We start from the raw sequence: 23,017 nt of genomic DNA on the forward strand, positions 1-23,017 counted from the left end.
GTGGAGGAACTGATCAGTTTAGTGAGTTAATGGAAAGAAAAATGGAGGGGATCACTGTTCTTTCCGTGACATGATTGACAAGGAAAAAGCAAGTGAGTAAATTCAGCAAGGCTGTCCCTTGCAGACTTGTTGTCTGTCTGAAGCCAGTAATAGTTTTATAAATACCAGCTCAGGAAAATAAAATACCTAGCAACACAGTTTTCTTAAAAGATAGAAGATCTCTATAGGACATTCTAAGGCTTTGCTAAGAGAAATCAAAGGAAAATGCAAGGAAGAATCGGTTTTCATATAGCATGGCCACGGTACATACTGATCCTGTGACTCTTAATGAGCTGCATGGAGCTGAAGCAGCAGGAGGCGGGGGAGACGTGAGCAGACACCTTAGACAGCATTAGATAGCCAGGTGGGAGAGGACAGTGAATAGTCACAGGGCTGCTAAAGCGCCAGTGCAGAGCCCACTGAATCTCTGTCCATTTGAGTCCAGCCAACCGAAACAGGGATTGATGGTGGAAGAATGTGACTAACGATAGACTCATCACAGACTCTACCAGGTCCAGCTCACAACTGCAGGGAAAGAAAACGTGTCTCTGTTCCTTGTGGAGTGGCCAACCAAGACAATACCTTAGATGTTGAAACTGCCAGATGATAAATTGACAGATAAATCAGTGTTTCTTAGTTGAAACATTCAGTTGTATTAGTTAATGGGCTTTAATACTTCAGTGTGGTATTGTCATAAAAAGAAATAAGTGGTGTAAAATAGATTGAAACATGTTTGAGGCTGAGGAAGTGGTTTAGTGGGTAAAAGTGCTTGCCACCCGGCCTAAGGTTCAACAACCTGAGCTCAATTCTCAAGACTCAAACACATAGTGAAAGATTCCCCATGCTGGCACTAAAGGTATGCACTACTGTGTCCGGCCTTGTAGCTTCTTCAGCTGTAAAAGGCATATAATAACATTTTAATACAATAGATGTGCTTTTTGTCAGTGTGTTTTACTCATTGTTTACCTTTATCTTTTGCTAATTTGTTAAGATGAGGATTTCAAAACTCCTTTCTTGGTGCCATAAAAGGACCATGAGTCTATGAAGGGGACTGGGAAGAAGGCATAAGCAAGCAGGAGGTCTTGAGACCCACCCCAGCACTTGGTGGGGAAAGGGGCAGAGAATGCTAAAACCCTGGGACTCAACTAACAGCCAGCCTAGACAGCTAGGTGAGTTGAAGCCCAGGAGAGACCCTGTCATAAACATGAGGTGGACTTGGTCAGCCTGCTCAAGCCTGCGACCTGAGTTCATATCCCTAGAAGCCATGTAAAAGCCAAAGGCAGGAGCAGCAGTCTGCTGCCTCAGCACAGCCTCACTGGGAGGTGGAGGGAGCCGCTGGTGGCTAGATGAGCTAGTGTCTGAAGTGGAGAGGACTAATGTCTGGTTGCCTTTTGGTGCCTGCAGGTGTCACGACATAGCTCAGAGAGTGACTCCCAAGGCTGTCTTCTGGCCTCCATGTGCCCGCTTCCAAAAGATTGAGCCCCCCCCCCCCAATTTGCTCAGTTTTCAACCTACTTTAATTTTTCCATGGGGTTCTCTATATTCTTACCCACTTGGATATGCAGGAAAAACTCTTTTGGCAAAGGTTGTAAACAAGTCAAACAACAGTTGTTTACTGTTGTATACCATGCAGATAACATGAATAGTAAAAGTAGCTTAAAGATTTACTAGGTTCTGAGGATTGTGTCTTCTTTTGCCCAAAGTTAGTGCTTATTTTTCTTTTCTTTTTGTCCCCCTCTCCCCGACTCCTCCTCCCCAACTTTGAACTCAGATCTACCTGCATCTGCTTTCTGAGTGCTGGATAAAAGGAAGGACTGCTTCTCTCCTGGCCTAGCTTGGCCTGAGCCCCTTCCCCTTCCCCTTCTCCCTTTCCCCTTTCTACCTTCCCCTTCCCCCTTTCCCTTTCTCCCTCCCCCTTTCCCCCACTTTCCCCCTTTCCCCTTCCTCCCCTTTACCCCCTTCTTCCCTTTCCCCTTCTGCCCTTCCCCCTTTTCCCCCTAGGAACCTGTCAGTTACCTGGACAGTTCTTTCTGAGTGGTTCTGCTGCTAAGCAATGTTTGAATTGACTTCAGTGTGTTGTGCCTTGTTGAATTTCATGTAAATGAATCTGTTCAATATCTAGTCTTAACTGTTGAGCATCTTTTGGTCAACAGAATATTTATTTCTGAGATTTGTCAGTATATCACTATTACTGCTATTCAGAATCCCTGGAGAGCTGGCGTGGGGTGGCTGAGTGGCAGAGTCCTTCCCTAGTGCACTTAGTGCAGTGTGGACAGCATGCAGAAACCCTGGATTCAGTCTTACCACGAATCCTCACATTTGAATTCTTTGCACTCTCATACACTTTGAATTAGTTTTATCAACTGCAGTGTCACAAAAATGTTTTGCAAAGATAATGGCTGTAATAAATTGGGAAGCCATGAAAGCCATGGACCATGTTAAAGAAAACTAGGCATCATGATATGGAGTCATTTTATCTGTGGATACAGTGGATATTCACAGCTTTTGAAAATGTCTCTATCTTTTTGGCTGCTGCTAAAGAAGTCTTATGTGTCTTGTTGAATCTTTTTCTAAGTGTTTTACTGTTTTATACTTAATTTATTACTGAGGTACTGGGGATACAGTAGGTTTTACATTTGCTTTTATATCTTAGGACATTGCTTAGTTCACCAGTCCATTGTAAAGCTCTTCATAGATACCCTAGGATTCCTGTATAAAGTTTATTCGTCCCAAGAAAGCAGTTAGTCTTTCTTCCTTTTCTACAGGTTTGCTTTTCATTTTTCTTTCTTTGTTGTGCCAAGTAGGACCTGCCATCCAATGCTGGTCTTATATCATTTTCTGTAAAATTTTAAAACAACAATTTGATTTAAAAAAAAAAGAGTAAGAATTGAACCCAGGGCCTTCCTTTTTGAGTACTGGAGATCGAGCCCATGGCCAGCTCCCTCCCTCATTCAAGCAGGCACCTCTACCACTAAGCTGTGTCCCAACCTTCATTTTAATTCTCACAACATTGCCATGGTAGCTATTCAACTTGGAATCCTCCTGCCTCAGCCTCCTCAGTAACTGGTATTACAGGCCTGCACCAGCAAGCCTGGTTCAAAATTGCTTGGTTTAAAGTGTTCTAAGCTGAACTGCTCACCCACCTCTCCAACATTTTTATATTGTGGTATTATTCTCATTTAAAATATTTTAAAATGTATTTTGTGATTTCTTCTTTCACTTAAGATTCTCTTGGTTATCCTAAAGTTCATTGACCTTTTATGACCCCAGCATGTGTGTGGGGTGTGTGTGTGTGTGTGTGTGTGTGTGTTTCAATACTTTGTGCATATTTGAATGTTAGCATTGTGCAGGTCTTGTGTGACTTGCAGTGAGTAGGGCGTGTGTCTGTTTAATTACTGAGATTGTTCCTGTACTGACTTCTCACTGATCTGTCAGATTTGCTTCCTGGTTTCTTACCTTGTTTCTTAGAGCAGTGGCCTCTTGCTACATCTCCAGCCAACATGCATCTTGGGTCTGACTTTAGATACTTTCAGGACTGTTAGTGTCTTATGTCTTTTTTTATCTTTATCTTAAATATTTTATCTTTAGTCTTAAATATTATATCTCTTTTGAATTCTAAGTCTTGTCAGTAAGGAACGTACAGACATACTTGGAAGAAAGCTGAAGGACACTTTTATTATGAGTTCAGAGACGAAACTGTCCTGGTGATTACAAGAGAGGGAAAGACAGAGACAGACCACAAGGAGGCAGAAGAGGGGAAGGGCTTCAGAGAAAGTGAAGAAGTCCTAAGGATCTCAGGAAATCGTGCTTAGGCTTTGTCCAGTATCTGAAAGGACAAGGACATGGAAAAGAAGGAAAAGGAGAAGTTGCACTTACCTGGGTAACAGGAAAAGTCCCAGGGCACTGCATGGTGGAAGCACTGTAAGTGTCTTCATGGAGGAAGGGTCTCCTGAGATGACAAGCACCTCACTCATTAAAGGAGTAATTCTGCCCCCAAAGATTTGTGTATTTTATGTATATGTGTGCTGTATGAATATGAGCGTTTTGTTTGCATGTATGTGTATGTACCATGTGTGTGCCCACAGAGTTTGAAATATGGTGCCTGGTCCCCTGGGGCTTGAGTTAGAGGTGATTGTAAGCCACTGTATGGGTGCTAGAAGCTGAACCAAAGCATTCTGTAATATCGACAAGTACTAATCATTGAGGTATCTCTCCAGCCCTTCTCACATCTCTTCATCATGTTCTCAGATATATCAGCTTTTCTCAAGTGGACTTCCAGCCAGGTTATTGACAAACCCAACTGGATTACCTCTTAAGAGAAAAGACAATAGTATGTGCTCATCTAATCTTTGAAGTACGTTGGAACGCCATGTTATTACACAGGGATAAATATATTCTATTCATGTGACCGGGGAGGGAGGGTTAAGGAGAGGCAGTTATGACGTTGCTTTCGTAGTGTCATAGGAAGGATGTCCCATCCTCAATGTCCCCTAGAGCTGTTAATCCTTGTAACGTTCCCTCTTCAAGAATTGAGACTCTAAATTATTTAGAAACCAGTCCAGGGATTGGCATAAATCCCCAAATACTTGTACCAGTTCTGGCTTCCAGCCAGGACGAGACCAGGGCTATTTCTAGCTTCCTGGCCAAGGGCAAGAGTCTGGTCCTCAGTCCTACAGGGCCTGCATCGCTTCTGTGTCCTGCCAACCATTGTTTCTGATGGGCTCTATCATTCCCTTTATTAAACACTGCCTGTGCAGGCACAGGTCACTAAAACTGTTCCGTATTTAAAATATTTCTGTATGGAGTCTTTGTTTTCATATAGCTACTCTCTACCTTTCCTTGGAAGTGGTATATTGCTATTAATTACTGTTGCTGTGACTGGATTTAAGTATCAGTTGGGCTTTGTCGTCTACATGTGCTTCTTGTGTTTCTGGTGTCGTGTCTCTTTGGAGGTTTATTTTATTTTTGGCTTTCCTTTTGGTGTTGTCTTAATTCTGGCTACTCTTTGGGTTATAATAGCATTATCCTTAGCTTTATAATCATGCAGTTGCTTTTACAATTTTGTTTACTGTTGTCTAAAACTTACATTCATGTGTTCTTTAGGTTGCAAATTTTTCTACACCCTCTCTTTCTTAGAAATTATAAGAAATTAATACCACTGTTTATATTTATCTATTAACATTTTTTGCTTTTAATTTTTCATGATACTGGATTTTCTTCTATTACAATTTTTCTTTATCCTGAAGTATTTATTTTCCTTTGAAAGTGTGCCAGAAACAAGTTGGTTGAGCTTTTTGTCTTCAGAGCATATTTGTGTCTTGACTTTGCAAAGGCTACTTTGCTTATGTATGGGCTTGTGAGTTAAAAGTTCTTTTCTTTCCCTTGCATAAAGATGTTCCATTGTCTTCCAGCTTTCATTGTTTCTTAGGAGAGATTGTGCTTCTTTCTGTCTCTGTGTAATGGATTGTTCTTCCTAGGCTGCTGCCAAAATAAAGCAGACAGGATTGTAAAGGCAGTAAAAATCCACAGGGAAGGTGTGGTTTCAGGTTTGTGAGATGACAGAGCATTAAAGGAAGAACAGTAGGGATCCAGGCAGGGACAGGTGGGCAGTAGAAGAGCCGTTGGTGTCAGGACAAGCAGGTTCCTCGTGTGCTGACTTGGTACCTGCTCAGGGTAGGAACTGGCTTTTTCTGGAGTAGGGGTGGGGCCTTCAGAGGAATTGTCTGCCAGAGGGTCTTTATTAGAGGAGCTCAAGAGAGTTTGGAAAGATTTGTACCAGATTCTAAGAGAAGACAATGCCTGTCATAACTTGTTAGGTAGTTTAAATTCTTTGGTGTTCACCAGGCCTCTTGGGTGTTTCAGTTTAGGTTTTTATTAAGTTGTAATATTTTAAGACTTGAAAATGTTCTGGCCATTTTCCCTAGCCATTAATTTATTTCAGGTTTTTTTTTCTCTATTTTTTCCTCTTTATTATACAACTGCACACATAACTCCTGCTTCATTTTATTTGCGAGTCTTTTACTATTATTCTTGGTGAGGTCATTTCTGCTAATGTATAAATTTACTGATACAACCTTTGGCCATTGGGCTTTTTATTTCAGAGTTTATAATTTCCAGTTTTAGCATTTCTGTAGTTTACCATTGTTGAGATTCCTGATCTGTTCATTGATTTCAGAAACATATTCATAAAAATCACTTTAAAGCTCTCATCCAGTTGTTTCTGTTACTTTTTAATTGTGTGGCTTTTAGTTGTATACTAGCTATGTGAAACAGTGTTTGAATTCTGCTGTCTACCCTCTGAAGACTGTGAGTTTTGTTTCAGCAGGTGTCTAGTAGCTTCCCAACCTAGGCTTAACTTCTGCTGTGGCAGAGGCTGCATTCTCAGATCTTTGTGCTGTTCCAGTGCTGGTTTCATCAGTCAGCCCCCCACAGCCTATCCACATGTGTTGTCAGTCAAGGATTTGGGCAGAGGTCATTGTTGTTTGAAGATTTCTCCCCTGTGGCTCCTTTATTTACATTACAGTTAAACTACAATTTTATGCATGTGTTCCAGTTGTCCTGAATCCCTGAGGCTGGGGACTGCCCTCAAGTAAAAAGTGTTAGAATACAGCTCACATCCAGTGTGGCATTACTCATCTGCAAGTTGACACCTTTCACATTGTATACTTCTTCCTATTTATCTTTAAATACTTTGATGGTTGGTTGGTCAGAGCTGTGATTTAAGAAAACTGACCTAATTGAAGCTCCTGGACTTTATTGGAAGCAGTTTGCTTTGAGTTAGCATGTTCTGTGTCTGCATGCTTTTGAACTCAGGAGAGTTTGTGATGTGATTCTCAACTGGTAGGACCAGTCTCTCCTGGGCCTTCTTGTGGCTCTTATATACTAAGAGAATCTTGTCTGGATCATAAAATCGATGAATTAGGCATGTTTCTCTTCATGCGCTATGTGTTTAGTTTTGTTAAGGTTGTTTTCTTTAATAACTACACGTACTTACTAGTTGCTTTGTAGGTGTTGTTACAAAGTGATTCTGTTTTTGAAGTGTTCTGGCTGGGTGTGGTGACGAATAACCATAATCCAGCACTTGGGAGGCTGAAGCAAGATTTTGTGTTTCAAGCAAGCCTGAGTGACCTACCTAACAAACAAGCAAATGTTTTACTAGCTAGAATTACCATTTTTAAACAGTCTTTTCAGTTTGAGGGAATATAGCAAGTGAAAGCTGTGAGCTGTATGGTGGCATGATGGCGGTCAGTCTGGGTCAAGCTGAGGTCTGCATCATCTTGTCTGGACCATTCACTTTCCCACCCATTGTCCTTTGTTCCTGGGTTTATTTCAGGTCCAGGGGACAGCTTACATGCTTTGTGCCCTAGATTCTGGTTCTCGTGTTCTCAGAGGAACCTAAGTGAAATGTTCTTAATACCATAACAGAGTAGCCTCCAATTATGCTGTTGTTATTTTTTCTATATTGTTTTCAAAGAAAGAATCAGCTACATAGTATTCAGTTCAGAGTCACAGAGGAAAGTCTAGATTACCCGCATTTCTTGGCTTTTTCTGCTTTTCATACTGTGGTGATGCACTATTAAAAAGTGAGACTGTCTAAAACACATTGGGGCAGCTTAGGAACATGTCCCAGTGTGCTCTTTCCTTCTTCTCTCTCTGCCCTGCTCCTTTCCCAGGTACTGCTCAGTTCCACTTACTGTGTACTATAAAAGGCTGCTAGCTGTTTTAAGGGTCTTGGGTCAGTCTAGACAGCTACTCTCAACCTGTGGGTTACAACCCTTTTGAGAAGTGGGTCCTCAGACTACCCTTTCATAGGGGTCACCCACGACCACCAGAAAATACTGATATTTACATTACGATTTTCAACAGTAGCGACATTACAGTTATAAAGTAGTAATGAAGATAATGTTACAGTTGGGGATCACGGCAGCATGAGGAGGAACTGTATCAAAGTGCTGCAGCCCTGGGAAGGCTGAGAGCTGCTGCACTTACCATCTGTAACTTCAGGGAAGCCCTTTATTGACCCACCCGCCTATCAGTTGCTTATTTGTAAAAGTTATTAGAAATGTTCCTGGTTTTCCTCAAATTTTATTGACTTTGGTAATATGTGAAAAGTAAAATTGAGTCTCAAAAATTTTATTTGACTGATTTAAAAAGTACAGCTTCATAGCCAAGAGACAAGGCAATCAAAAGGTCCACTCTGAAGGCTCCTTTTGAAGTCTTCCTTCACCCCCGGGCCAGTAGTTACTCTGAAATGAAGTAGTAGTTCAGGGGGATTAGGGTGGATTATCTTTGACCAGCCTAGGTTCTGGAAAGAGATGTGAAAAAACAAACAAACAAACAAACAAAGATGCGTTATATATAGTAAAATAACTTTAGTTTATGTTATTTTGCTCTTTATAAGTAGTGGCACGAAAGCAGTTAGTTACAGCTTTTCAGTAAATGGAATTTCTTTGAGTATTACAAACAGAAAACCCGGAAATATTAACTGTGGATGTGTCTGTTTAGTTTAATTACTTATTTTAAGACAGGATCTCATAGACCAGGCTGGCCTTAAAATTACTGGGTTAGCCTGGGCAAGCAATGAACTGATCTTCCTGTTTCTATCCTCCATGTGCTGGATTACAAGCGTGTGCTGCCACACCCAAATGATAAGTGTTGTTTTAGCTGCACCCTTTCTATATTAAAGGTACCAGTTGACAGCTGTTAACTGAAGTGTTTTTTTGTTGTTTTTTAAACTAAATAATGAAGTGAAGGCCCTTTGATGGCATAGGATGAACTCTGAATAGAAATTGTCCAGGACGTTTGTAGGTATGATTTCATTAGGTGAGCAAGCATTGGTGTTCACATATAAAACATAACCATGACTTATCTGGAGTCACATGTTCCATTTATTGGCTTCCTTCATATAGAAAATATAGTGGCCCATGCTGACCCATTGGGTAAGGCTGTGTATATTTTCTGGGTGAAGGAAGTGTTCTGTACATTCTCCATGCTTTGCATCATGGTATTTTGAATAACCATGCTTCCATGTTCACATCAACTTTTTGTTTTTCAATTTATGCACAGCACTTGCTCTGAAATTTGGGGACTGAGTACAGCAAATACGGTAGATCAGTGGGACACAACAGGCCTTTACAGCTTCTCTGAACAAACCAGGTGAATATCCGCCCTCCATGGGACCCTAGAGACCGCGTGGGAGGGTGCTGTGGATGAGCTCAACTGGGTTGTTTAGTGTACCTTGTGCCTAGAATGTTAATGTACTGTGAGTAAGGCATGGCGTGTAAAGTACTCGCATGCCAGTATTAAAGATGTATTAATGCTTCAGCTAATGTTTTGGTCAATGCAATTTTAGTTTTGAATCATTAAATTATTGTGTCCCATAAGAATAAGACCTATTTATAACTATATACTCATTGTAGTCCAATATTAGATAAATTTGTTACTGGCCTAATTTTTTCAGTAGATACATAACTAGTTTTTTCTAAATTGCTTGTTACCGTCTAAAGCTCATCTTTGCACTAGCATGTATTTGATGAACCTCTTACATCACAGTTAACAGTAGGCTAACTTGTTTTTCTGTCACGGTTTTTTAAAATCACTTCATTCTCTCTTAAGCATATCGGTATTTGTCCATTCCATTTCATCACCATCTGCATTTCTGTGTGAGCCTCATAAGTAAGCCCCAGATACCAAGAGTCACACTTCAGTAACAAGTTACAGTAGTCTGAGTAAGTTACTGTCACATCATTGTTGATATTTGCCATTTTCATACTACTTCCTTTTTTTGACAACCAGTTGCCTTCAGAATTAATGCCTTTGAAAGAGTTTAGCTTTTTAAAAATGGATTTTGATGAAGTTTTCAAGTATAATCACATAACACTTTGTAGACCACTTGCCATACAAGGCTACCCTTGCACTGGCATGTGAGTTGTTATATGCACACTGATAGAGGACAGGCGCAAGTGCCACTGCTTGCTCTATCCAAACCAGCTTGTGTCCTTCCTGGGAGTCACTAAAACTGAGTCCACGGCTGGGCTCTCCTTCATGTCCTCTTAGTGTGTTCACTTAGCCCTGTTGATGACACCTAAGCTCTCCTTTTAAAAATGCCCTCCTTTTTCCCTTGCTTCCAAATAGGTCTCTTGATGGCCGACTTCAGGTTTCACACCGGAAAGGGTTGCCACATGTTATATATTGCCGGCTCTGGCGCTGGCCGGACCTTCACAGTCATCATGAGCTCAAGGCAATCGAAAACTGCGAATATGCTTTTAATCTGAAAAAAGATGAAGTATGTGTAAATCCTTACCACTACCAGAGAGTTGAGACACCAGGTAGGAAAACTGCAGATGGTTTCTGGCTTTGTTTTCCTGGTTTTAACCTAAAAGAGTGACCAAAGGCTAGTATTCCTGTGTCTCAGGGAAGCTTTAATACAGAATTCTAATAAACTGTGTTAAATTGATCATGTTATTTGGTAGGAGTTTTAAATGTTTTCTTATTTTTTAAACTTTCATGAAAAAAGTATCTTAGAAAAGGGACACGTCCATTTCTTGGGAGCATACTTAGTTGGACAGCAAAGTATGTATCTAGGCAGTTCCTCAGATTTGCTGTTCTGAGAGCTAGCTGTGTGTCTCGAACACCACCTGCTTCCAACAGTATATTCTTTTAAGTGCTTTCAGAAGAACTTGAATGACAACATTTTTATACAGTAATTTAGTGAACTTTGTAGTAGGGCTATTGGTTTAATGTTTTAGCTTAAAACCTTAAACAAAAAAACTCATACTAGAAAAAATAACTAACTCCCACTTTAGTGAAGACGTCTTCCCATTTTCCCTCATGAGTTTTTTTCAGACAGGATTCCTCTGTGTGGCTCTGGCTGTCTGGAATGCTCTCTGTAGACCAAGTTGGGCTTGAACTCAGAGATTCGCCTGCCTTCTCAGTGCTGGGATTAAAGACATATGCTTGGGCTCCCTCCCCATTTCTAATGGGATTTTATAAATTCTCATGGTAATATAGTATTTGATAGGGTCACATTGTTCTCCAAATAAATAAACCTTTATTTGGAGACTTTAAATGATAAATTATGTAAATCAACTCCATGATGAGATTTGTCAGTTCTTTAGTGTTATAATAGCAGATAGGTGTGGCCAGACTGAAAGGTGAGCTACTGCCTTCTCCCTTGTGAGAGCGTTGAGTAAAGGCCCTTCCACTTACCCCTTTTGCCACTAACTTGGATCTCTTTAACTTTTACAGTCTTGCCTCCAGTCTTAGTGCCTCGGCACACAGAGATTCTAACAGAACTGCCACCTCTGGATGACTACACCCACTCCATTCCAGAAAACACAAATTTCCCAGCAGGAATTGAGCCACAGAGTAATTACATCCCAGGTACTTTTGCCTTAAGAGTCTCTTAAAACTTAGGTAAATAGCAATCTTGTAACAAACGCCCAGGTGTTAGTAATGTGGTTTCATTTCAGATGCTCTTGACTTTGGACTGAAAAGCCTGATGGGTGGGGTGGTTATTTTGCTTTCAATACATTAAATGGCTTGTTTTTATTTTTAATTACATAAAAATATTTTTAGTATATTAAATTAAAATGTATTCTAAAATTAAACTATATAATATTTTTATTATAAAGGTTTACCTTTTATTTTGCAGTGGCTTTAAACAAAATACTATGAGAAGTAGAAAAAGGCCCTTGTAAGGTTGATAAAACTGTTGAAGTTGAGACAGCTGCAGAGCGTAGGCATAGTGTGTGGTCTAAGAAAAGCATCCCTGGCCAGGCAGTGGAGGCCAAGCCCTAATCCTGTGTTGGGGGTGGAGGGTGGAGGGTGCAGAGGCAGGTGGATCTCAGGGTTCAAGGCCAGCCTAGTCTAAAGAATAAGTTACAGGACATCCAGGGCTCCACAGAGAAACCCTGTCTTGAAAAAACAAAAAGAGAAAAAAAGAAGAAGAAAAAAGAAAAACATCTGTAGAACAAACATAAACAAACATCTAAGAATCATTTTTTCATGGGTCATTTGGTAAGGTAAATGAATACTTAGTACATATCACATTTTAGTTTTGTAGATAAACAGCACATTGAAAAATAGAGGATACTTAATTATGTTTCTCCTGGGTCTTCTACTGAAAAATGACTGAACTCAACTACATTAAGTTCTCAAATTCTGCTGTTAAAACTTTGTTTGCAGTCTGTATGTGTGCACATGTGGGAGGAGTCGGAGAGCTTTGTGGACTCAGTTAGCCCCTCATGAACACAGGGTCAGCTCAGGTGGCCACACGGTGTGGGACACTGCCCACCGACCCAGCTCATGGCTCTCTCCTGTTCCAGGTCTCTGTGACCTCGTGATAGTTCACAATGCAGTACCAGCCCTGTAGCTATTACTGCTTTCCAGGAAAAACAACTACTGTGCTGTTACTTTTCTTACCTACCATCCCTTTGTGTTTCCACCAACAGAAACTAACTAGGAATTAATCGGTCTTTCAGTCTCTGCCTGACTTTTCTCCCTTTATTTTAAAAAGTAGGGTTTGTTATTTTGCTTTGTTTGTTTTGATACAGGGTTTCTCTGTGTAACCTTGCCTGTCCTGGAACTCCATCTATATATCTATAGACCCCAGGCTGGCCTCAAACTCAAACATTCACCTGCCTCTACCTCCCAAGTCCTGGGATTAAAGGCATGCACCATTGCAACAGGCCAAGAGTATCCCTGTCCTATGCCACCCCCCTCTTGCCCCAGGTAATGGTGTATAGAACATTCTTGTGACATCATCAAGGAAGAGTAGATGTGAGCACAGTGAGGTGAGATGAAGGGAGATAAGAATCATAAAATGAAATAGTGCCTTTTGTGGGAGAATTGGGTCTTTTGTTGGAGAACTGGCTAGGAGTGGAGAGGGGGAGAGGGAGAGGGAGAGAGAGAGAGAGAGAGAGAAAATAAGTGTGTGTGTGGGGGGGGGGTAGGATTTAAGTCTTTCATGTGGCAGCTGCTGTTACTCCATAATGCTAACAATTTAAAATGTGAGTACACTGAGATCCACACTAGAGATTAACTTACTGTGGCATTATTCAAAGTGCTTAGTCTTCAAATATTAAGAGGTTTGGACTTAGGGTTTTTTCTTTATTCTTTTATTTATTAAGATATTAGTGTTTTATAAAGTAGCAAATTGGTAATAAAATATAACAATTGCTTTTGTGGACACTGTCAGCTGCCAGTGACTGCAAACCCAGAGAACTCACTTTTGGTCCATTTCAAAATAATTTTCTTCAAAATTTTTATTGTTATTATTTGAAATATCTATCTTTGTATATCCACGTGCATGTGAGTGCAGGTGCCCAGAGTTCAGGAGAAGACGGTGGCTCCCCTGGAGCTGAGCCCCTTAACTTGGGTGCTGGGATCTGACTTGTGGTTCTTTGTAAGCATAATCCCTGCTCTTAACTGCTGAGCTCTCCAGCCCTGAAAGAACTGTTGACAGTTGTTAAGTGCTGATACTTTATTATCCACTTATAGATACATAATAATAGAGCGTGGTAAAGAAATAAAATGAGATAAAGTGTTTTAAAATTGAGCTTTCTACTTCTTAGAACTTAGAAACACTGATGTTCAGACTGGCAGAGCTCAGCTTTTTAAATTTTCTTAGTTTTAATCTTTAAAATAGTATATGATGATATCAATTATTTTATTTTTTATTGTTTGGTTATATTAAAATAACTTGAAAAATTTTAGCATTAGCCATTTTGGTACACTGACTTCTAATGAGAATTTAGGGGCAGTCTGCTTGCTTTTGCTTGCTCATTGTTTTGTTTTTGTTTTTTGTTTTTCAGACAGGTTCTGACTATGTAGACCAGGCTAGCCTCACACTTACAGAGACCTTCCTGCCTCTGCTTTCCAAAAGCTGGGGTTTAAGGTGCTCTTCTCCCTGTTGACTGATGTGAGAATCTTTTTTATGTCAGGTGCCTGCATTATTTTGAGTTACTGTTAAGAATTGAAAATGGTACTCTGCTGAAAATCTTTTGTACTTTTTTCCCCTTAAAATCACAAATGATGAAATTGTATGCATGCTGTTATTATTGTCTTTGAAATTTACTCAGCTATACAGATGCCTCTTGAATATAAATATTTTATTCAGAAAATGTATTAGAAATGATGTTAGAATCCTAATTTTCTAGTAACTTATGTCTGTTTTCTGCTTTAAGCATTTAGAATTGTTAAGCAGTTAGCAAGCTGAGCAGGGGAGGTGGGAGCTTTTTCAGTTAGAATCCAGGTTAGGGGGCTGGAGAGATGGCTCAGTTGTTAAGAGCACTGACTGCTTTTACAGAGGTCCTAAGTTGAATTCCCAGCAACCACATGGATGGCTCACAAACGTCTGTAATGGGGTCAGATGCCCTCTTCTGGTGTGTCTGAAAACAACTACAGTGTACTTATATTTAAAAAAAAAAAAAAAAAAAAAAAAAAAAAAAAAAAAAAAAAAAAAAAAAAAAAAAAAAAAAAAAAAAAGAAGAATCCAGGTTAAGTCAGTCCTGAATCATTGAGTCATGTTACTTTTTTCTCTCTCGATACAGTTGGTGTAGTCTGAAATCAGAGCTGTATGTCCATCCAGGCCTGGTGCCCACTAGTTTTTTTGTTTTGTTGCTTTATTTTTAATGAGAATACCAATGTCTTTGAATGGTATGAGAGGCATCTATAAAGTTAGGTTTTTGGCTGTTGTCCCAAAATATATACTCATGAACCAGGTGATAAATAGTCTCTAAAAAAATATGCCAAGAAAGCTGGATTATGTTACTAGCGGTGTTATGGATTCACCTACAAGAGATAGATTAGAGCTTCAATTGCAAACTCAATCTTGGTTTTTATTATAATACATAATTTCTTGGGTTTCCAAGTGATTAATTGCTTGTATTTGGTAGCTGAGAGAAAAAGCAGTATTCAAATCAACTGTACTTGACTTGTTCTAAACTTTTCTAGAAACACCACCACCTGGATATATCAGTGAAGATGGAGAAACAAGTGACCAGCAGTTGAACCAAAGTATGGACACAGGTCAGTAGTTAGCCATTGCTTTAGCCGTCTGTGATCTCGGAGAGTACGACACATCAGGAATATGGGAGGATAGAACGTGAGGATAGAACGGGCTTAGTAAGATGGCTCAGTGCCTATACCAACCTGGGTTTGGTCCTCAGATCCCACACAGCAGAAGGAGTGACTCTGACAGCCGCCCACCACAGTGGGAGGAACAACACAGTTGTGTCAAGAATGATGTTTGCTGGCATCCAAACTTAGAAGTTGAGAAATGTACCCCAAAAGCAAACCCCCCATCTTGACACTATCTGAACCATCAAATGAGGCTCTGCTGTCATAAAAATGAATGTGTATTACTTTGTGCAGGTGGTAGATGTTTCCCTTACTAGAGTTGAGTGAAAATCTGAAAGTTCTCAATGCCTTTTTGTTTTGAGTATTCTGAGCTGCTGTTTAAAGTTTTAATCACCCCATGAGTGAAGAATACCTTTCATAAAAGACCATGGTCACCCTAGTAGCAGGTTTCTAAGAAGGATTTGAGAACAGAATAGGGGAACCTGCATTTCTGTGTATCTTTAACTTAATAGTGAAGTCTGAATTATAGTAAGCTACTTACATAAAATACTTAGTTCCTTTCATGGTCTAATTTTGATTAATTTCTGATAGTTAGCTATTATATAAATCCAGTGTTGGGAAAGTTTCAGCATATAATAATGAATATTATATACCTCTGAGCTTTATGCTATTTGTTAAGTGATAGATTCTATAACCCAAGGAAACAAAGTAGGGTACCCATGTAAGTGCTTTGATGTCATTGTCTAGTGTGATTTATTCAACCTGTCCAACCTTAAGGATTAGTTAGTGTTTTAGTCACAGTTTTATTGCTCTGAAGAGAAATCAGGACCAAGAAAGCATTTAAGTTGAGGTCTTGCTTACAGCCTTTGTAGTCTTTTGTCATTACAGTGGGGGGCATGGCACTGTGCAGGCAGGTGCTGAAGCGGTAGCCTGCATAGGCAGAAAGAGGAGAAACCTAAGATGACATACTTCCTTCTATAAGGCTACACCTACCAGTTCTTCTAATCCTTTTAAATAGTGCCACTCACTCATGACAAAGCATTCAAATATTTGAGCCTGTGGGGAACCCATCTTATTCAAATCACCACAGTAATCCAAATTGGCCTGAAACTCAGTATGGGGCCCAGAGTGCCCTCTAACTCAGATCTACTTGCCATGAGTATGAGCCACCACCTCTAGCCTAAGTTATTGTTAAATGGATTGGCATTGAAGGGAGAGGGGAGGGCTTTATATCAATTTCATTGTTTGATTCCTTCCATATGTTAGATGCCTTTGCTGTAGCCAATATTTATGTCTGGCTGTAAGAGTTACAGATAGATAGATGATAATGCAATGACCACTGGAAATAGCGTGTTTCACATGTTAATACACATTATACTTGGCTTTTCAGTTAAGCCTCCTTGACACTGAATATTTCTTAGTGAACACTATTTTTTTGTTTTGCACTGTTGTAGCCATTACAATGGTCTTGAAAGTAGGTAGCATATAAAGTTGTTGAGCATCTCAAGTGAAATATTACTCATGCTTCTGTATTAGGAGTGTTACTATAGCAACTATCAGTGACGCTGTGGAAAAACTGCAGTCCTCATATATTGCTGATAAGAATGTAAATTATAATCATTTAAGTAAGTTTGTTGTTCAGATATTAGGTATAAGATTACTGCTTAGTCCCATCGTTTGACTTCTAGATCTGTACCCCAGAGAATTTAAACAGGTCCACGTAAAACTTGTGCAAGAATGTTTGTATTGTAAATATTATATGTATCATTTCCAAATGGAAACAACCCAGATGTCTACCACATTTTGAATGGCTGAACAACATGCGGTGTGTTCCTAAAGTATGGCCTGAAACCTGGGAGAGCGCATGGCCCTGCTGACAGCTGTGAAAGGAAATAGTTTAAAGCCATTCAGCTTGTGCTACTGTTGTTATAAGTATTCGTTGACTAATATAAAAATCAATAAGGTTCTGAGAATGCGTTTCCTTATTGATAACATTTATAGTGTATGAATTATATAGGTAATTAATGTATTCTACTTTTTAATTTCTTTTTTTTAAAGTTTTGAGACTGGACCACAGTCACGAAGGGCCATCATCACACACAGGATGGTCTGAAACCGCATGCACTGTGATCCAGACCATGTTGTACTTTTAAAGCATACATAGAAAAGTGAGATCAAAGAATAAAGTTAAAGAACTAGAAAATAACCTATGACTCCTGTACCTGGAGCCCACAGGAAGGGCAGGAAATAAGCAACTGAGAGTTGTCCTCTGGCCTCCCCGTGCACTGGGACACAAGTGTCATGCACACGAGTTTTGTGTTTTAGTAAAATAACAACTATAAATACATGCATAATTCCCTATCAAGGAAAATGTTAACTGAATATCTTGTGTAATTATGATGATAGAAAATTCCACTGTCTCATGCACGCTAGGCAAGGCCATTGCCACTCTTCTGGACCGTCAGTCAGCACAACTCCTGTATTGTGTGAGGTTCTGATGATATTGTTAATTGTGAGAATGTGTGTGAGTGTGAGGCTTGCAGGTGAGGTGAGTACATGTGTGTGTAGGAAAGTGTGTGCGCGCACAGTGTGTGGACAGGGGTGTAGGGCCTGTGTGGGTCACTGTCGCTGCAGCTAGGTAGGTTTTGTTCTGGGTCTGCTATTTGCTGCTTTCAGTTTATGTGTCTGTTTTGCTGTTTGATAACTGTGGCTCTGTAGTACAACCTCTACACTCACCATGCAAACAGAGTCTGATTCATTGGTATTTACTCAGGTGAACTTACATCCTCCACACAAAAATGTTAGCTTGGGTGCCTACAGCAGCTTGGTTCATAATTTTAAAACATTTGAACACAGTCCATCCAGACAATGTCAGAAATGACAAGATGTGGTGGCACTTTGGGTATAGACTAAATGAATAGCCGTGATCTATAAAGGCCATGGGCGTGCTGCGCAAGCCCAGTGGTCTCACACTGTGAAAATGCAAACCTTCTGAGGACAGTAAAGACTTGACGGGTTATAGAGAAAGAAGCATCGAGTAGGTAAAGCCCATACATTGATAGTGCAGTGAGGCTGGTCTGTGTGAAAGCAAAAATGGGGGAAATGTATTATGTATTTGTCAAAACTTACAGAAACACAAGAGTAAGCCTTCTTGGAAACTTTGGACTCTTGATAACAATGCGTGAGGGTATGTTTAACAAATGTAACATATCTACCCTTGGGGCAGGGAAACATGGACGGAGAGTCAGGGATATGAGACTTCTTTGTACTTGCTACTCAATCATGCTGTGCCCCTAAAAATATTCTGAAAAAGAAATAGAACTTTTTTGTTTTATATTTTGCAATTAAGTTTAGTGAAGCTTTAAGCTTACATTAATTAAAGAAGATCCCAAAATTGGGGAAAGTGTTTACAATTGATTTCTAGAAACTTGTTTAGATTTTAAAATGTGTAAGTCAAAAGTGAGAGGAAAGACAATAATTAATATTAAAAAGTGGATAAAAATTGGACTGGAGAGATGGCTCAGCAGTTAAGTGCACTGACTGTTCTTCCAGAGGTTCTGAGTTCAATTCCTGGCACCCACATGGTGGCTCACAACCATCTCTAATGGAATCTGATGCCACCTTCTGGTGTGGACTCACATATAAAATAAATAAATCTTTAAAAATCTTAAAAATATACTACTTATAAACAAAAACAGTTATAAAAGAGTTGTTCTTCTAAGGCTATTAATTTGGCAGATGTCACCACACAGTAATACTGCAAATAAACAAACAAACAAACAAACAAAAATATGAGCTTGTCAGTTCTTGGTAGAACTACACATTTTGGGAGTGAACTTTGATATGTAAAAAACACACAAAGCTCCCTTTCTGAGACCTTCGCCCTACAAACATACATGAACTTGTAAGCAAAAGATCCACAAAAGTATTTCTCTGGGTGCTTTAGGTGAAGACAGGCACTTCCTGTCTTAATGGATGGAACTCTGTCTCCTGTGTTTACTAATTCTTTATTAGTCTTCCTTGAGATAGCTGGGGAAGTTCTGAGTATGTGACTCAGCTCAAAGCCAGGTGTCCTGCTTAGTGGGAAAACCCTAGGCACAATACAGACAAGTGTATCTGTTGTCAAAGCTGTTCTATTTAACTAACACGAGCCCCAATAAATGCTACATTATCAGAATTAGAACCGAGTCACCAAACAACTTACCACATGCTCTGCAACCCTGCCTATGAAGAGACATAATTACTTTAACTTTTAATATATCCTGAGTCACCTAAAGATGGGTAAATGACCAGAACAAGAGAGTCAGCAGAAGAGCAGATGTCACAAAACTGAAGTAAAACATAAATAATTATAAACTAAGAGAAATGGAAATGTCCATTTAAGACAGGACCTCTTAGCCTGCCATAGTAGTATACAGCTTGAATCCCAGTCAGCACTCAGCAGACAGGGCAGGCAGATCTCTGATAGCAAGGCCAGCCTGGCCCAGATAGTAACTCATAGGACAGCCAAAGCTACATATTGAGACTCTGCCTCAAAAAAAAAGCCTACTCACAATGGTCTCTAACTTGCTCTGTAGCTGAGGCTGGATGTAAACTCCTGATCATGTGTTTCGGCCTCCTAGGATGTGGGCTTACAGCTATACCACCATCCCAGCTCAAAACTGCTTATGCAGACCATGTTTGCATCTGTGGTCAGTTATACCTTGGCCATCCAAGTTAACGCCTTGTTGGTGTGAATGGGAATGTGTACTGGTACAGCCTTTTGGATGATAACTTAGCCAGGGTCTATCAAAACTGGGAAGGCACCCCCCCCTAGACCTAGTACTTCTTAGGGCGCAGCTGGGTTCTTAAAGTCAACAATCTCCTGTCATTAGCGACCATGAGCAGGCTGCAGTTGGCACAGGTATGTAGATGAGCAATAGAGAAACATCTGCACAGAAGGTGTCTAATGCGATTCCTCATACAGATGCTTACCAGTGTTCCTGTTGGTCATGAAAAGGAGATGACACGAAATAGAAATATATTGGCTGATGTACTTTATAGGATACTTGTGGATAGGTCAGCAGTGAGCTCGGAGTGGGGACCTGGATGGTAAGAAGACAAGTCAGTCTGTCCTGAGAGAGAAACAAGTTACTCAGTGCTTAACCCTTTGTACCTCATGTGTGCAGCTCCCTGAGTTACACTGAAATACAGTCAGCACCGTTTCCTTGTTACTTGATCAATGTCCACTTTCTTCCTCCACTTTAGGCTCTCCGGCTGAACTGTCTCCTACTACTCTCTCTCCTGTTAATCACAGCTTGGGTAAGTAGCTGGGACTCCTCCATTCTCCCTGTATGAAGGAAAGTTCTCTCTGGAAATTGCTTCTGTGTGTCTGAGGAAGATTACTCAGAGGGTGTACACTAGTGTCTTTAAGAACAGTTGGTACTATAGTTGATCCTAAAGGCTTTTTCTTGGTGGTAAGGAGTTTATGAAACAGTCTGAGTCACTAGAACTGTTCTTTATGAAGTTGTAGAATTTAAGGTTTTATGGGTGTTTAGGGTGTATTTTACAGTAGCAGTCAGTAGGAAAGATGTATATATACACAAGTCACATATATTCGTGCACACACATTTGTGTTGCTTGTTTTGAGCCCACATTTCCCCTGCTGTTTCATATTCTTCAGCTTCTATATATTGAAATTTATTTTATAAAATTGTCATATTTTTTTCTCTTGTGATCTTCCTTTTGATACATCTTGGTAAAAATTGACAAAGTTAATTGCACATGGTCCTTGTCTTAGTTAGGGTTTTACTGCTGTGAACAGACACCATGACTAAGGCTACTCTTAAAAGGACAACCTTAAATTGAGGGTGGCTTACAGATTTAGAGGTTCAATCCATCAAGGCAGGAACATGGTAGCATCCAGACTGGCATGGTGCAGGAGGAGCTGAGAGTTCTACATCTTCATCTGAAGGCTGCTAGCAGAATACTGACTTCCAGGCAGCTAGGATGAGGGTTTTGAAGCCCGTACCCACAGTTGACACACCTACCCCAACAGGACCATACCCTCTAATAGTGCCACTCCCTGGGCCAAGCCCATATATATACAAACTGTCACAGTCCTTGTTTTCTGTTAGTACGTCATTAGTTTTCGCTTGTGCACACTCTGCTTCTTATATGTATGTAGATGGTCAGGGAAGTGTGCTGAGTCTTCGCCCAATGGAGTATCTCTTCTTTCTAGGGCTTTTGACTTTGCTGTTTATTCAACTCTATATTTCGTCCTGTCCAGAATTACCTTCACAATGCATTTTAGATACCCACCCAAGTACAGTAGGGTGACCAATTTTCCCTGTTGTTATTATTTAAAACGGGTAAATAATCCAGCATAAATTAACTTTATGAGATCGGAAGTTTAAAAAAACTGTATCTGTTATGATCTATGGGAATAAGTTTTATATGAAAAACACTGACCCTCTAGTCTGTCTATGGAGACTAGTACAGATGTCCCAGTGACTATCAGCCTCACCTGTCTGTGGTATCCAGTGTCCTTGTGCTCAGCATCTCTCGTTGTTCATGCAGCATCTCTTCTTGTACTTCAGATTTGCAGCCAGTTACTTACTCGGAACCTGCGTTCTGGTGTTCAATCGCATACTATGAACTAAACCAGAGGGTTGGAGAGACCTTCCATGCGTCACAGCCCTCGCTCACTGTAGACGGCTTCACAGACCCATCAAACTCGGAGAGGTTCTGCTTAGGCTTGCTCTCCAACGTTAACCGAAATGCCACTGTAGAAATGACAAGAAGGCATATAGGTATGTTTTAATTTCTTTGTGCGAAAAGGTGCAATTTACTCATAATACAGACAGTAGTATATAGTGTTCAACCAAAAGCTTGTATAGAAAAGCTCAGCTTCATCTCCACCCATGAAACCCTTTGGTATATTATTACAAACTTTTGTCTTCAACTTTATCTGTGTTGAGCACTCTTTGATAAATATGTGTAAAAATGACCTACTTGTTCAGTCTGTTAGTCACAAAAACCAAAAAGGCCATGTTGAGTCACCCGTCTTCATCCTCTTCTCCCAGTGATGTCATATATGATTGAGAGCACAATCTAGAGGCTTCAGTGTAGAATGCAGGGACTTCTGACAGTCCTGCAGTGCATCGTGGCCCTGTGTGAGGTCAGCATTACTTCCCAGTAATACTGAGGTGCTGCCTGCTGCTTCTTCACAGCAAAGTGGGGCAGTCTGGAGGCATCGCGCATAGGATTTAGAAGAGATGAGTGTAGACCTGATGTGGGAATTCAGGTCTTCTATTGTGCCAGACATTAAGAAACTTGTCAGACTGAAACACTCCCACTTGGTCCTGATTTAAGTTTGAAATGGTTATTTTTTTTTTATAAACCTTGTTTGCATTAATAGATTTGTTGTTTTAAGTTTTTATCTCAGTTTACACAGCTAATGTGGTAAATTTCCATGATTATAGTATGCATATACATAAATTGTCTGGGGAGCTTAGTATTTTTTAACCAACAAGGCAAAGAGTGTAAAACTACAGATAGCGAACATCACTGATCCCTTCTCCAACCTCAGCTTACTTCCGCCTCGTCGGGATCAACCATTTCCTCACCTGAAAAATGCCGTTGATTACCAGAAATTAATGCTGACACTGTAAATGGTAACAGCTAGAAAATGTATGGGTGGCTTTGTCTGAGCTTCTCAGAGCTTGTGACTTTGGACCATCTTGCTGAGGAGTTCAGACACCACTGCAGATACAGGCTGTGATAGCCTCCCTGACTTGACTTACACAGGTTTTTATTGTCCGTGTTTTTGTGTTTTAATGAGACCATTTTATTTTAAAGAATATTAGTAGTTTACTCTGCCCTTTTTCATGTCAACCAACTGAATTTTACTATAATT

At 40.1% G+C, this 23,017-nt stretch overlaps 1 protein-coding gene across 4 annotated transcripts in view; it reads left to right on the plus strand.

Moving 5' to 3' along the window:
* The window catches only part of Smad2 (SMAD family member 2), a 64,632-nt gene that overhangs the window by 30,920 nt on the left and 10,695 nt on the right, over window positions 1-23,017 (plus strand). For 3 of the 4 annotated variants that reach the window (XM_021150251.2, XM_021150250.2, XM_029471808.1), the window contains exons 3-8: window positions 9,106-9,195; window positions 10,174-10,367; window positions 11,287-11,421; window positions 14,995-15,069; window positions 20,368-20,421; window positions 21,699-21,911. In XM_021150251.2, coding sequence (XP_021005910.1) covers window positions 9,106-9,195; window positions 10,174-10,367; window positions 11,287-11,421; window positions 14,995-15,069; window positions 20,368-20,421; window positions 21,699-21,911 — 761 coding nt within the window. The remainder of the gene's footprint in view (window positions 1-9,105; window positions 9,196-10,173; window positions 10,368-11,286; window positions 11,422-14,994; window positions 15,070-20,367; window positions 20,422-21,698; window positions 21,912-23,017) is intronic. The other variant, XM_029471809.1, reaches the window with a different exon arrangement.

This window comes from Mus caroli, chromosome 18 (assembly GCF_900094665.2).
Source record: "Mus caroli chromosome 18, CAROLI_EIJ_v1.1, whole genome shotgun sequence".
NCBI lineage: Eukaryota > Metazoa > Chordata > Mammalia > Rodentia > Muridae > Mus > Mus caroli.